The sequence below is a fragment of the Rhinatrema bivittatum genome, chromosome 7 (genome assembly GCF_901001135.1).
Source record: "Rhinatrema bivittatum chromosome 7, aRhiBiv1.1, whole genome shotgun sequence".
NCBI classification, from domain to species: Eukaryota; Metazoa; Chordata; class Amphibia; order Gymnophiona; family Rhinatrematidae; genus Rhinatrema; species Rhinatrema bivittatum.
The window spans coordinates 112,925,147-112,941,335 of record NC_042621.1 but is presented as its reverse complement, the minus strand read 5'-3'; the positions used below and the strand labels follow the sequence as shown (position 1 = coordinate 112,941,335).

Here is a 16,189-nt window from a genome sequence, read left to right as displayed (position 1 = left end):
ATCTTTTACGATCCTAACTGAGCATAGCAATGGCCAAATGTACATTATTTACCTGGATGGCAGACTGCATTTTTCACCGCTATATATTAGCAGGTCTACAAATTAAAGACATCACCAAGGCTTATCGTGTTAGGGCGATGGTTGCATCAGTGGCTCATCTGCGAGCCATACCACTTGAAGATATCTGCAAATCTGCAATTTGGTCAACAGTACACACTTTTGCGTCCCATTACTGTCTGGAAAATCTTTCAAAGAGTGACAGTAAATTTGGACAAGCAGTTTTGCTTAGTTTGTTCACAGTAGTCTACTCTCTATGGTGGGGTCTGGGCTGCTTAACTCAGTAAATGCTCTGCTGCAACCCTCAGCTTGGGACTCCCCACATGTAATGGCTAATTCAGTCCTGCTTACCGACAGAAAAAGAAAATTTGGTTATCTTAAATGGTGTTTTCTGTAGATAGGATGAATTAGCTGCACTAAATACTCAACCTAAATACTCAACCGCCTCTCTGGCACGGCGACTACCTAGCTAGAATTTACTCTAAAATTGACTGATGGGGCTCATGAAGCAGCAGATGAGTGGGAATGGTCAGTAGAGAAAAAAAAGCTCTATTACATAGGAGAGAGAGAGGCCCGTTCAGTGCCGCTGGATGACATAACCCACATGTAATTACTATTTCTATTTTGTAACTACTATTACTATTTTGTAATTACCCACAGAGAATACCATTTCTGGAAAGCAAACTTGCTTAGTTCAGAGCATCTATCAGGAACCCAAGGTAGTTGCCTCTTCAGAGGAGTTACAGCAGGCTTCCATGATTTATTTGTGACCTGGCAGTTTCTCCCTGCCCCTTTGGGCTTTACTGCTTAATTGAAACTTGGGGCTTCACTTACAACTTCCTGGCATATTTTCTTCCCATTTTTATATGCCTTTTCCAACTCGGCTAGGTCAGCAACACTCCTGACCCTGAGGTCATGAACCACGTACGATTCTCTCCACAACTCGGCTAATGCAAGTCATAAGTCTGGCCACTAGCTGAAATGCTTTCCCCCCCAGAGACTGTGAATTCTGCCTCAGCATCATTCGCAAACCTTGACCCACCTTGGGACCCAAGCCCAGTTGAGGACTGAGCCCTGGCTTTCCACGTGGCAGTGCACAGCACTGTGCCACTAGGCTAGCTCCTGCTGGCCCCTACTGGCAAAAGATGGACACAAGACCCAGGTCAGGGATACTTGGCTAAGAAAGAAAAAAAAATCCACAGGTAAACCTGTCTTGATACACAAACCAGTAGCACCGACACAAACAAGGGTCCTCGTAACGAAGCAAAGTCCTCAGAAAGCAATTTATAATCTTCGGGTCCTACGGAAATCAGAACCACAATTCCATGCATGTGGTGGCAGAAAACCAGGGCTGAATCAACCTATTCGGGTTGATCTGGGGGCTATGGCAACCCTGGAGCACCACTGGGCACCTGACACCTAAATATGAAGGGAAATGAATTTAGTCAGCCTTATTATAGCACTGTACGTCCATGGCTATGCATTTCAACATAGCAGCGATTTGGCTAACCATGTTAAAATATTTACTTACTACAACTTACTCTTTGATTTTTGTTTCAGTGTTGCTTTAGCTCGAAGCATTGATTGGACCATTTTTTTTTTTAATTCTCCTTATTTTGTTTGTAACAGAATGTCAAACCTTTTGATCCATTCTGTTCACATCCCGGAGGCGCAGTGACGACACAACTGGGCCCCTATGCCTTCAAGATCCCTTTCTCCATCCGGCAGAAGATCTGCAACAGCCTCGACGCCCCCAACTCCAGAGGGAACGACTGGAGGCTGCTCGCCCAGAAACTCAGTGTGGACCGGTAAGGGATTCACTGGCTCCTGGCTCCTCTCCTCCCTGGCTGTGCTAGTCTCCCCTTTCCCCTTTTCAGGCCCTCCCTCTGCTCTACATCTGTTTTCTTTTCTGGTATAAATCCCCTCCTCCTCCTCCTGGATAGATTTATACACCAGCGCATATTTACAAACAAACATCACCAGGCATGTTCAATGCGAAAAGCAGACCAAGGTGAACGGCAGGAGTTTCCGGTTTGGGGGTACTTGGAGATCAGGTGGCCTGCCCATTGACAGAAGGGAGCCTCAAATCATCTTCCAGGGCTTTTCATGACTCACAGTTCAGTGCTTGAGCCACTAGGCCGTGCCTCCCTTTTATTGCATTGATTTTTTTATTTATTTTTTTTGCTTTACCCGTTTTTATTCCCTTTCTCCTGTTCTCCCTTCTTTCTTGTCACGTTTGGTAGCGATCGGTGACTTAAGCTGAGTGTCCTACAGCAGGATACTGTGCATGCTGTAATCTTTCAGACTTCAGTTTTTATAAGATGTTGCCTTTTCTTTCCCTTGCCTCGTGGGCATTTTTCTCTTGACTTTGCAGTCACCTGTCCCCCTGGTGCTTGCCCCCCAGCACCTGCCTCATTTCATGGCTCTGCCCTCCACGGCATAGACCCAGCCTTGAAGTGAAGCACCAGAAACAGAAATTCAGTGGCTAAAACTGAGGGAATGTGAAGGCAGAAGAAGTCAGAGATCCAACGTGCTAGGCCTGTGATGTTCTCTCTGTGTCTCTCCCATACCTGTAACAGAAATTCATTCCCACTAAGGACTCCAAAGTTACGTTTCGGTCATTATCCGTAAAACGTCTCTGCAAAATGACTTAACCTTTGGCAATTAGCCTGAAAAAGACTGCACCCCGGTGGGGCCATAAAAGAATGTATTGCTCTTCGGGGCTGGAATCTCAGGCTAGGTCTCTCATGGGCCTTTTCCCCTCAGGGCCTGGATCCTTTCTCTACAGAGGGGAAGGATGTCTCTTCCAGGGCCCAGCGTAGTAAGGGTGACTTGGATGCTCATTTCTCTTTACCCCTGGGGGTGGTGTCTCTCCTTCCCAATGTGTGTGCAGTACTGAGCCCAAATGACCACAGCTGCAATCACTGGGTTAGTGTCCAAATAAAAGTATTTACTGAATGGGCAATAAAGTTGTAAAGTGACAATGTTAAAAAAATCCTCTGCACCACAAATATCTGCCTTTGCTCTTTACAGTCTTTTCCCTCTATCCTGGCGTGACTCTCTAGACTAGTGCCTAGAAACATCCACCCTCCAGGATTGGGAGAAGTGGAGTTCCCAAGTGGGCAGGGTATCCTTTAGCTGGGCAGAAAGCCCCTTCCAAACTTGCAAAAAATAGAAATTACAGTCTTTTGCACAGAGAGTAAAATGTCTCTCTCTCTCTCTCCCCCCAGGGGGTGAAGATGCCGGATGGGTGTCCTCAGTGATCTTTACTTTGCTCTTACTCACAGTTAGACGATATTCTAGTATTTCTCTGGCTTATCTGATTTTCTTTTCTCTTTCTCTTGGATCCCAGATGAGAGGGATCCCCTGGAAACAGGCAGCTTGCCCCGCTCCAGTGCAGGAAGGAAGGGGCAACCGAAATCTTTCCCCCTGGATCTCAAACTCAAGTCCTTTCCCCTTCAACAAAGCTTAACCCTGGGCTGCCTTGCAGCAGGGTCACCACCTCCTCCGTCCTTCTTGAGTGTATGGAAGGGCAGGTCTTCCCTAACCTGCAGGCCCATTCAAAAAAAAAAAAAACTCCGCCGGAGAGCCGCTGCTCCGAGGCGAGCGCCCGCTCTCCCGACTCGCGTCCAGGCACCTCTCCTGGGCACGCGATCCTTTATTTAAATGAAGACCCGCGCTAATAAGGAGGCGCTAGGGACACTAGCACATCCCTAGCGCCTCCTTATTAGTGGAAGCAGCGGCTGTCAGCGGGTCCGACAACCGACACTTAATTTACCTGGCCGCACATTTTGCTTTCAGTATCCCGCAGGGATAACTAATAGCACTCATCACATGCATTTGCAGGTGATGAGTGCTATTAGTTTCGGCGGGGGGGGGTTGGCCGTGCGTTTTCCACGCACTATTACCCCTTACAGTATAAGGGGTAATAATAGCGCAGTCAAACGTGGGCTACACGGTGCACTCGGATGAGTGCACCGTTCTAGCCCCAGACACAGGGTTCACCATGCCCGGAGCCCAGGTGGTACCCAGGGTCTCTCAAAACCTAAAAAACAACCCAGAGGGAAATCCCAACCAGCCAGTGAGCGGATTGTAAGGAATACCCTCCCGACCCCGATCAGGATCCCCAGGCAGGATGTGGCAGCCTCCTTTGATTGGGCCTGAAAAACCCAGCATAGAAAAAACTCATTACCTCCTAACTCCAAGTAAACCATAAGGGATTTTCCACAGACTCTCCGGAGAGAGCTGCTTTATTTTATTGATGTATTTATAGATTTTTCTATACTGGTGTTTGGAACCAGGACCTTCACATCGGTTTACAGTTTCTACAACATTCATACATAAAAGTGCATTAAAACAATCTTTACAGTGCAAGGTAATCATTATAAAAACATCATCCATATTAGTGTTATCTATCTTCAATTACAAATGAACTAAAATTATCTAAAACTAATTAAAAATTATTTAAAACTCAGAACAATAATCGCAATCACCAACACACTTATGAATGTAAATCGGGTACTAGAGCATCAGAAGGCATCTGTATCTTTCACATTCACTGGTCTACGCTCTCTTTAAAAGCTTGATTAAAAAGCCATGTTTTCAATGATTTTCTAAAGTTTTTAAGGTTTGTCTCCAATCTTAATTCTTGTGGCATCGTGTTCCAAAGCTTGGAACCAGCTAGGGATATCGCTCTCTCTCTAACTGAAGTTAATTTTGCAGTTGCTTAAAAACAAACCTTTCAGGGGTCTGCCATTCCATCACCCTCAAAGGGGGAGGCTGCCTTTGAATGGTAACCTCCCCAATACACTAATCTATACTGCTCTGACTAAGGGTTCACCCAGGCCTTAACGGTAACAGAACCAGGTGTCTGATACATTCTATTATATGCCTATTGTAACTTGCTCTCTTCTCTCCCCCATCCATGGGGGAGAGAAGAGAGCAAGTTACAAAGCTGAAGAGAAACCAATGATCTCAGTGGCGGAGACAGTGGGACACAGATCTCTTCCCTTGCCATTCATCTAGTTCCTCTCTGGGAGCAACTTCCAGTACCTCAATTTGACTAGATTACAGTCGCAACTTACCACTTTACCCATGGCTGACACTCTAGTGTGCAGCTAAATTAATTATTGTATTAAAGATTAAGGGGCACTCATAATACACTCGGGGGCATGAATAAATTCCTGGCCAAAGGTTTTAATCATAGATCCCAGCAGTCTCTCTCGTGGTCAGCCTGAAATTTCGTTGAAAAAAAAATGCATTGTGATATATATATATATATATATATATATATATATATATAATGTTTGCTGTATGTCACATGCTTATATAAATACAATTTGAAAAAAAAAAAAAGAAATACGAAACACAATAATAACAGTGCATCAAAAGTGCAAACCAGGAAGAGGGCAGTTACGCAGGTAAAATTGCCCTCCTCTTCCTCTGCTGGAAAAAGTGCCGTGCTGGGCCAGGGCAGACAATCAGCATTCATTTCAGTTTGAAATCCTTGCACATGGTTTAAGGCACCGACTCACAGAGCCCGCAGGTAGGGATGTGCCCACCGTGCCACCGGCCCAGAATTTTCAAAGGGAAAATCTCCATGGGGTGGTTTTCCCTTTGAAAATTCTTTTGCAGGCTCACAGGTGCAAAGTACTCGCGGGCCTGCAGGCTGGCCGTGAGCTTTAAAAATTGCCCTCTGATTCAAATGATAGCAGACCGGCTCAGGAGTTCGTGGAAGGCCCAACACGGGCTCGGTATTTCAAGTGCTCGTCTGCATCAGGGGATAAAGTAAAAAATCAAGTCCTCAGCCTAATGTAAAAAAAAAAAGGTAGTTTTTCAGTAGCCCTTTGAGCAATCAAAAAATTGAATGCTGCTTTGCAAATGAGCACGTGAAATAAGGACTGTGTCGGGTCTTCCACAGACTCCTGAAGTGGTCTGCGATTATTTGGTTTGTGGGTGACTTTATCCTGGGAACTTTAATGTTTTTGCACTTTTGATGCACTTTTATTATTATTGTTTCACTTATAAGAGTTGCCCACCTATTATGAACTACATTTTCTAAAAATTCTTGCAAAAAGTAACCACTGGGATCTGTGATTAAATCCTTCAACTAGGAATTTAGTCATATATTTGACTGTATTATGAATGTCCCTTAACCTTTAATACAGTAATGAAGGGACTGATTTACTAAGGCTTTTTTCCCCATTCTGTATATATGGGAAATAAATTTAGCAATCAGGACCCAAGTTAGTTATACTGTTTATTTATTTATTTATATTTGATTTCTTGCCTATGCAACATAGGCCGGATGGAGCGTACCGATCCATTATCCACCATATACAATAGTAAGATCACTGTAACATAACAACCATCAAAGACCATTAAACAATTTGAAAAAACCTCAATTAAGCATACATTTCCTAGAGTATAGCCAGATGGACTCAGGACCAGTTGGTTATGTGCGCTTCTGCTAGCAGATGGTAGACAGAGTCAGATTTCAAAGCTGACGTCACCCTAGATATAACCCTGCAGTGACCTCAGCTCTTCAGTATCTCTCCGTCTCCTAGCAAATGCGGATACTATACCACACACTAGAATAGTGTTAAGAATTACAGCAAAAGAAGAACAATTTTTACCTTAAAGAAGATCAAGCCCCGCTCTCATGCGGTGATACCTAAGGGTCCCTCCCCCAGTTGAGAATTCCTGAGGTGATTTCCGATATCCCTCAGAGGTGTGCCTTGGTCCGGTAGCTGGTTCCCGGCGTGGACTTAGCCCCCAGAGTGGCTGAAAGGCAGCGGGTGCACAACTGAGCGTGACGGTGAAGGTAAAGCCCTCTCCCCCCACGGCTGGAGACCGTCCCGACACGCGATCGGTAAGCGCCAAGACCAGGTAAGCAGAAAACTTTAAATTCAGGTCTCTGATCTCCAGGGCTCGGATTGCCATACCGATTCCTTTTCTTCCAGCGAGGTAAAAAGGAAGCACTGATTGGGTTGAGTAGCCTTGGTTGGGCTAGGCCTCGATCTGGTGCAGGGGTCCACATATGTGGAGACCCTCGGAGGCGCCATCTTACACACGGGGGCATCGGCGCCATCTTCCCTTCTCGACCAAAAGAGTAAATAACTGATTCACATTAACCCGTTCTAGACCTCTCATGATTTTAAACACCTCTATCATATTCCCCCTCAGCTGTCTCTTCTCCAAGCTGAAAAGTCCTAACCTCTTTAGTCTTTCCTCATAGGGGAGCTGTTCCATTCCCTTTATCATTTTGGTCGCCCTTCTCTGTACCTTCTCCATCGCAATTATATCTTTTTTGAGATGCTGCGACCAGAATTGTACACAGTATTCAAGGTATGGTCTCACCATGGAGTGATACAGAGACATTATGACATTTTCCGTTTTATTCACCATTCCCTTTCTAATAATTCCCAACATATTGTTTGCTTTTTTGATTGCCACAGCACACTGAACCAATTGTTGCATCCATCGGTCTCAGACGGCTTCGACCTCTGTGCCTTACCTTTCTTCCTTCTCTTTCCTCAAGCCTTGGGAAGATGGCTGCTGCCATGTCTTCATGCCGCTCTCTCCGGTGTCCCCGGATCGGCAACGGCGACGGTGTTCGCCATGATTTTCCTGAGGGCCTCCTAGGGTGCGCGCACGCATGCCACCCACGTCTTTATCCACGTCATGGCAGGAACCTCGGGGGCGTCCCCTCCGAGTGATGTCAGCACATCCTGGTATTTAGCCTGCCCTTGTTTGCTAACAAACTGAGTTAGCAAGGATTGGATTCCCTCCGGTCTAAGCTGCTCTGCCGCTTCCCAGCTGCCGCAGAAAGCTCTCTCTGCCCTTCAGGGTAATTTTTCACTAACCTGGATACCCGCTCCTCAGGGGGCCCTTCTGCTCTATTTCAGGTACCTATCTTGGGATACGGGGTACTCGCACCTCGAGGGCCTGCTTTCCCTAATCTGGTGCCTGCCACTGATCAACTTCTGCCTGCCAGGACCTTCAACTATACAGCTTTCTGCTTCAGTGAGTACTAACCCTCTCAGTCTGTCTCACCTTCAGCTCCAGCGCTGTGTCTACATCCGGGACCTATCCCTGCTACACCGCGCTGCCTATCACCTACTCAAGTGTGAGACTGATCTCCTCTGCTGAGGACCCTTGGACTACTTCACTGGGTTATCTTTACTGCTGGCCGCTCCTCGGGCAGTACCATCGAGCTGTACAATAAATACAACTTCTCTGTGTCTGCGTGTATAGAGTCTAGCCTAGTACTGCGGTTCCTCACGGGGCTTCTCCCTGTGGGAGTGGCCATCACTGCAGTACCCAAGAATCAACTCCAACACCTCATAACCATATCACCGATGATTTCAATGTGTTATCCACTATGATGCCTAGATCTCTTTCTTGGGTAGTAGCTCCTAATAAGGAACCTAACATTTTGTAACCATAGCATGGGTTATTTTTCCCTATATGCATCACCTTGCACTTATCCACATTAAATTTCATCTGCCATTTTGATGCCCAAATTTCCAGTCTCACAAGGTCTTCCTGCAATTTATCACAATCTGCTTGTGATTTAACTACTCTGAACAATTTTGTGTCATCTTCAAATCTGATTACCTCACTTGTCGTATTTCTTTCCAGATCATTTATAAATATATTGAAAAGTACGGGTCTCAATACAGATCCCTGAGGCACTCCACTGCCCACTCCCTTCCACTGAGAAAATTGTCCATTTAATCCTACTCACTGTTTCCTGTCTTTTAGCCAGTTTGTAATCCACCAAAGGACATCGCCTCCTATCCCATGACTTTTTAGTTTTCTTAGAAGCCTCTCATGAGGGACTTTGTCAAACGCTTTCTGAAAATCAAAATACACTACATCTACTGGTTCACCTTTATCCACATGTTTATTAACCCCTTCAAAAAAATGAAGCAGATTTGTTAGGCAAGATTTCCCATGAGTAAATCCATGTTGACTGTGTTAAATTAAACCATGTCTTTCTATATGCTCTACGATTTTGATCTTTAGAATAGTTTCCACTATTTTTCCTGGCACTGAAGTCAGGCTCACTGGTCTATAGTTTCCAGGATCGCCCCTGGAGCCCTTTTTAAATATTGGGGTTACAGTCTTCAGGTACAATAGATGATTTAATGACAGGTTACAAATTTTAACTAATAGATCAGAAATTTCATTTTTTTAGTTCCTTCAGTACCCTAGGATGCATACCATCCGGTCCAGGTGATTTGCTACTCTTTAGTTTGTCAATCTGGCCTACTACATCTTCCAGGTTCACAGTGATTTGGTTCAGTTCGTCTGACTCATCGCCCTTGAAAACCATCTCCGGAACTGGTATCTCCTCAACATCCTCATTAGTAAACATTTGAGAAGGTTACTCTCTAGAGTTCCGCAGCATCTTTTAGGACAAATTTATGATGTCACCCTGCCACTTCCACACTGGCAGTGGAAGCCACTCTAACAAGACTATTCAGTCTGAAGGCAATAACCCCAGTTCCTGCGCCCCAACAAAATGCGGGGCGTTATTCCATCTATTTTATCATTCCCAAGAAAGAAGGATCATTCCGACCCATCTTGGATCTCAAGAATGTCAACCATCATCTGCGGATACTACACTTCCGCATGGAGACTCTTCGCTCCGTAATAATGTCAGTTCAACCAGGAGAGTTCCTAATCTCCCTGTGCCTCTCCAAAGCCTACCTTCACATTCCAGTCTATCAAGATCACCAGCTTTTCCTATGCTTTGCAATACTGGGTTACTATTACCAGTTCAAAGCACTACCCTTCGGCCTAGCAACCGTCCCCAGAACATTCTCCAAAATTATGGTGGTCATGGCGGCAACACTGAGGAAGGAAGGGATCTCGGTACACCCTTACTTACTTACCCTCCCTTCTTAATTGCAGCAGACTGGGAGAGAACTGGGAAAGGCCCAAATTTGTCACCGAGTGAAAATTGCGAAAGTCCCCCCCTTGCACACGCCACCTGCACATAAGCGCATGGATTATAAATACGGCACATCCATGTGTGCACGCACATTATAAAATCTACCCCTATATGTAGTGTAAGTTGCTGCTTCTTCCTGCATTCCTGATCCTGTGCCTGCCTCATCTCTCTCGTCCAGCCTGCCTTGTCTTATCAAGCCTTGCCTTCTTTCCTGCCCTTCCATGTCATTCCTGCTCCTTGTCTCCTCTGCTGGCTTGTGGACTGACTTCTGGATCTGACCCTAGCCCGGACTTTGACCATTTTTGCCTGAAGCTTGCCTCTGGCCATTCTTGCCTGTCTCCCGCCACTGACTCTTGCCTGGACATTGACCCTTCTAGTTTGCTGCCTGCCTCTGACCCTAGCCTGATACTGGACTTACACCCATGCTATCCACTTAGTCTCCCACCTATGACCTGCTGGGCCCTGGAACCCAAGGGCTCAACCTAGGAGGAAAGGGGTTGGTGTAGGTGAAGCTCCTGATCCGTAGCTTCGTCAGCTGTCGGTGACGATCTATGGGACCTTCCCTGTAGGTTGAGGCAACCTTACTACAGCACAAGGGTCCACGAATCTTACAGGTTTGAGACTGGTCAGTAGTATTCTGGAGGTCCAAGCTACCCCTCTTAAGAACTGGTGTTATCACAGCTTTCTTTAGAACCAGTAGCAGTTATCCCTTCATAAGAGAGAGGTTAACAGTATTCACCAAAAAGGATGTTACCTCATGGTGAAACAATTTCACAACCCTCAATGTAGCAGGATCAAATAGATAAGTAGCTAAGACCGGCCAAGGTCTTTTCCACAAATTCATACCATTTTGGTCTCCCTACTTTTCTTAGGTAAGGTGGTTACTGTTTGAGTACTGGAAGTTGGTGCTGTTCTGGTATGGAAGGTTTACTATTTATATAATTTATGCTCAGAGAGAGCACTCTTATTTTTCCCTTGTGTTATTCTTAACAATAAAAGTAATATGGGGCCATTTTTTTTTTTTTTTAATTTCTGCCGTAGATTGTAATGAGCAGTGTGTTACGCATGTGAGAACCTTCTGTCAGGTGTGCCCTGACCGAAAAAAGGTTGAGGACCACAGTTCTAGAGAGCAGGGTTTATATGGACGCCTAATAAAGCCTATCCACCAAGAAACACATGGAAGAAAAGAAAGAAGCTGTTGCATATAAGTAATAAAAATAAAAGAAAATTAAACTTGGGTGACTTAGACTAATGATAGAGATCCAGAGAGATCCACTTACTACATAGAAAAATGATGGCACAAGCACCATTACAGAAATCTAGTCTTTCCATCTAATCCTTACCACTACCTCAGAGATCCTTTAGTAATGTAGGAAAAGAAAGCCAGGCATACCAAGAAAATTAAATGAACCCAATATAATAGAAGAACAGGAAGAACACAGAGGTCTTGGGTTTCCATCTGTTCTATTAATAACAGTCTGTATTCTACATATGGTCCTCCCTGTGACTCTGATTTCAAAACCCTTATTTCATTTCTTTCTACATTGGATTGGCTCTTGCTCTTTGCTTGTATCCCTCTCCCTGCCTCCTTTAATGCCAAACTCTTTACTGAATTCTCCTTATTGTATTTTATGGGCCAAGGTCCATTACAACTTTGATTTCTTGATATTTGACAACAGCTTTATTATTTTTTTCTCTATGCTGCTACTGTTTTTGGAAATTTTTTTTGTAACTGATCAATGGCATGATATCAAGTTACTGGCATCATCTAGGGCCACCAAGAGCTGTTCTCTGGCCTTGGACCCTAAAAATAGTCAAAAATGTTCATTTCTCCAAGTCCCTTATTTTTACCAGGTTTGTAGACAAATTGCTTCAGCTAACGGCTCTGCTTTCGGCGGCACTGGCATCATGACATTGAAAGTGTCATCAGGTTGATGACATCATCACCTTGGCAGGGCCGGTGCAAGGGGATTAGGCACCCTAGGCACCTCTGCCTTGTGCTGCAACCCCCCCCCCCCGGTAGTGCCGACACACCCCTTGCCCCCCAGTCACAGCCCTGACTCCTTCCTCTCGGTTTTTTGGGCCATGAGCGGCAGAAGCTCCATATGGCTCGCGCCCCCTAATGGTCAGCACCCCAGGCCCAGGCCTAGCTTGCCTAGTGCTTCCACCGGCCCTGCACCATGGGCAACACAGGAAATATGCTGGTTATAGAAGTCTGGGTTTGCTAACATTATCCATTTTGGGAGAAGCAAAATGTCAGTGTATTTATTAAGTTTTTTAAATTTGCTTTTGTTTATGGAGGTGCTTGACACTCTCATGTCATCACTAATCCATGACCAGTAACTTTCTTGCCAATATTTCTTCTCGGAATCTGAAAGAAATAGCTTAATGGTAGCTTACAACTAGGCCAATAATGGCCCTTTATTAAACTCCTAGCTAGAATTTGAATACCTCTTTTTTTTTTTCCCCTGCAGTTTCTCCCCACTCCTTTTTATTTCCATCTCAGTCTAAACAAGGACTGTGAACTGTCAGTATGTGCCTTCATTTCCAACTACCTAGACATTTTTTCCTCTAATTTATTCCCCCTCCCAGCTTACTCTAGGCCATTCATTGCAGCAACCGTCCTCAGCTAGGGGGCCATGCACCAGTGCGCCTTCTGGACAACTGCCATTATGGATCCTAAATCCTGGCATTAGGTGTCAGTGTTGCAAAATGACTATGACTCCCTCCTCCGCAGTGGCTGTGAAGGCCACTGTCATAGTTTTCCCAGGTCAGGCAGACCTGGGAAATGGAAGACTTGAGGTAGGAATCAAATCCAGATTTCTCCACGTGGCTGTGCAAAGCACTGCCATTGAGCCGCCAAACCGGCCCTCAGTACCTTTAACTGGCCCACGAGTAGTCTTTAAGAGGAACATAAGGCAAATGCTCCCCCAGCCCTCTTTCATGAATTTGTTTTATCTTTCTTCCCTTTATTTTTCTGTCTCTGAATACTGAGAGCTTCAGTTTCACATTGTTTTCAGTCCCAGCAAGGCCAAGGTACAGCTGGGATCACTTTTAATCCTGTTTGCAGTGCTCAATGATTTTGGAAGGGGAGGTATTGTGGAATTCACCATTAATCATATGTGTGCATGTCTGTCTCTCTTTTTCTTTCTCTGGATATATCACAGGTACCTGAATTATTTTGCCACCAAAGCCAGTCCAACTGGGGTGATTTTGGACTTGTGGGAAGCTCTGCATCAAGATGATGGTGACCTCAACACACTGGCTAGTGCCTTGGAAGAGATGGGGAAGAGTGAGATGATGGTTGTCATGGCAACAGAAGGGGACTGCTGATGGATTGAAAGGAAGCTAATGGACTTCAGTTGATGCCTATGAGGACAGTGGAAAGGGTTGGGGGGGTAGGGCACCAGTAATACCCTCGGGTATTGGAACAGGAAAGGGAGGAGTTCTTCTCTTCAGCAAATGACTCATAGAGCTGTAACTGTTCCTGAAAAGGGATGGGGTTTGTGCCCCCCTATTTTATAGCCACGACCAGCCTTAGAAACGCCCAGTTTACAAGCCATCCAAGTATCTGATGGATTCCCCGATGCCCTCCGCATCCTCCAGCTGGGCTCAAGGAGAAGGCTTCTTTTGGTAGCCATGGCAACAGCTGTTGGCAGATCTGATTTGCTCCTTCCCACTGCACTAAGCAATTAGAACATTGTAGAGGTTTGTTTTCTCTTTCTTTCCTTTCCTCCTTCATCTCCTCTAACGGCACCAAACCTGCAAAGGTCAAGAACAAGTCAAACAGACAGCTTCTATTCTGTCCATGCTTTTGGAGCAGCTTACTAAGGCAAAATGGTTTCTTAGGAAACGCAAGTTAATTTATTATCCAGATCTTTGGATGAGTCCTTGGGGTTTGTTTGTTTTTTTTTATGTTTGTGGATGCAACTGCGTACGTACACACCTGTGTGCAGGAAAAGTGCGCTTTGTGTCAAAACTCCTTTATACTCAAGAATAATAATTTAAAGGAAAATCTATGTAAATTGTTTACAAGCCTGGGGCCTCTTGTTTTAATTCTGATGGCTAAATGTGTGCACCATATGTCGTTAGCTGAAAGGACATTCTAAATGTCTCTGCTTTCTATTTTTTTATATATATTTTTAACAGACTCATTTTAAAGCACCCCTATCACACTCAGGGAAAACTTTCACTTGGATGCTGCTGAGGTAATCAGGTAGGAAGGGCCAGTTTTTTTTGGCAGGAAGTAGTTTTTTTTTGTCAGGTTTTAATCAGCAGGCTATATGGGCAAGGATGGGGAGAAAATGTGCATGACAGGTGAATGACAAGCTCACTTTGTAGGGTAACTATTACTCCAAAAAAGAATCTCAACATTTCTAACACATCGGAAGTATAGATGCAGCCACTTCTGGGGTGGATAACCTCATCTCACTTCTTGGGCACTTGAACTTCATGGCAGTCTCCAAAGGGAATGGGGCAAAAGGGCAATGTCATTGTTATCACTCGAAGCCAGGTAGCCCAGAAGAGTTTCACTGGTTGCTTGAATATTGTGGATCTCTCGGTAAATGAACTCCATGACTGGCCCCTTCTGTGCTCATCTCAGGTAAGCATCAGCATGCTACTAGATTGTTTGACACAAGTCTTGCAACTGTAAAGGAAGAAGGAGAAGATAGTTTAAAGCACTACTTGGGGAACCTCTGCAGACTCTGTGCAGATCTAGCAACACATAATTTTAGTGTGCCTCTCAAAACACCACAGTAGGAAAGCTGTGACCTGCTGCAATGTAGCGATAGGATACTACTAAATAAAAAAAACAGATCCATTGTGCAAGGTATTTTGAATATTGTTACAAAAATACCTTCTGCTGCTTTTACTTTTCCTTCATGTATTGACAATAAACTTTTATGAAACACTGTGATCAAAGTTAATATTTTTTGAGTCTTCTGACCAATAATGATCAGCCTCAATTGTGCTGTCAGCTTATACTATGGTATCTTCATTTTGAGTGGACATGTTGCATGGTTATTTTATATGCAACAAGGAAAATTACTAAAAAAAAAAAAAAAAAAAAAGGACACATAATGTGAGTCCCATGATAACAAATGTGGGATAGGCCATACATATAAAATTGGTTGAACACTGGACCATGCCAGACTTTCAAATGGAGATGGCAGTATATAAGAGATTTAAATAAATAAACACGAAGACCCTAAAATATTTAATATTTAACTTTGTCCACAATGTTTCATAAACGTGTATTGTTAATAAATGAAGGAAAGGTAAAAGTAGCAGATGGTATTTTTTTTTTTAACAGTAACTATAGTATACCAGCCAGGATCTGACCAGCTTGCTGGGCAATGGTTGCATGCTGATGGGTTACTGAACTCTTAATGGCTTCCCAACATGATTTCCAGCTCTGCCACTTATGACTGTGGGCTATCAGTTTTCAAATAGCTCAAAATATGCTATTTAGTTCAGCAATAAGGCTTTTTCCACACCTCCCAGAAAAAGAAACCTTAACCAATATAAGACAATTCTGCTGTCTTCATTGGCGGGCAGAGGGGTGGGGAACATCTGGATGCCTTCATAGGCATTAGATTGCATGGTATCTGTTCTTTCTGGAAATATTTAGGAAAGGAGCGCTACAGTTATTTTTTTCTATGTGCATAGCAAGTTTTTTTCTGGCATTAGTCACTTATGAGTGGTTTTGATGGGAAAGTTTTTTTGTAGATAGCAATGTATGTCTCTAGCTATGGAGAATTTAGGTTCTACATGAGATGGTCACATTAATCATTCTTTTCTTGAAATGAATTCAGTACAGTCTCACAGTAGGGATGTAGGGGCAGGTGAATAAGTTGTTTTTTGGGTTTTTTTAATCAATATCATAGGATGGAATTTCCTGGAATTTAGAAAATGTATGCCTATGAATAATTCATAGATAAAAACCTAATTCAGAAAGAAAAGATTGTGCCATAATTTGTACTGTTTGTGAATATCTGTGTTTGAATTCCCAGATTCTTGTATTCATAAATCTATTAGGAGAATATAAATAGTGTGGGAGACAGAAACAGGAGGATGTGACCAAAAACTGCTCATGTTAACATTCACAAACAGCAGAGGTCTATAGCAGGTTCATGCAAATTTTTTATATGAACCTGCTAAAATGTATTT

The 16,189-nt window shown here is 44.0% G+C and overlaps 1 protein-coding gene and 1 long non-coding RNA gene across 4 annotated transcripts in view; one reads left to right on the top strand and one right to left on the bottom strand.

Moving 5' to 3' along the window:
• The window catches only part of UNC5B (unc-5 netrin receptor B), a 258,217-nt gene extending 243,106 nt beyond the window's left edge, over positions 1-15,111 (top strand). For all 3 annotated transcript variants that reach the window (XM_029608947.1, XM_029608948.1, XM_029608946.1), the window contains 2 exons: positions 1,687-1,865; positions 13,186-15,111. In XM_029608947.1, the coding sequence (XP_029464807.1) occupies positions 1,687-1,865; positions 13,186-13,351 (345 nt within the window). In that variant the 3' untranslated portion in view covers positions 13,352-15,111. The remainder of the gene's footprint in view (positions 1-1,686; positions 1,866-13,185) is intronic.
• The window catches only part of LOC115095388, a 42,284-nt gene continuing 40,628 nt past the window's right edge, over positions 14,534-16,189 (bottom strand). The window contains exon 3 of the long non-coding RNA XR_003857758.1: positions 14,534-14,666. This is a non-coding gene — a long non-coding RNA (uncharacterized LOC115095388). The remainder of the gene's footprint in view (positions 14,667-16,189) is intronic.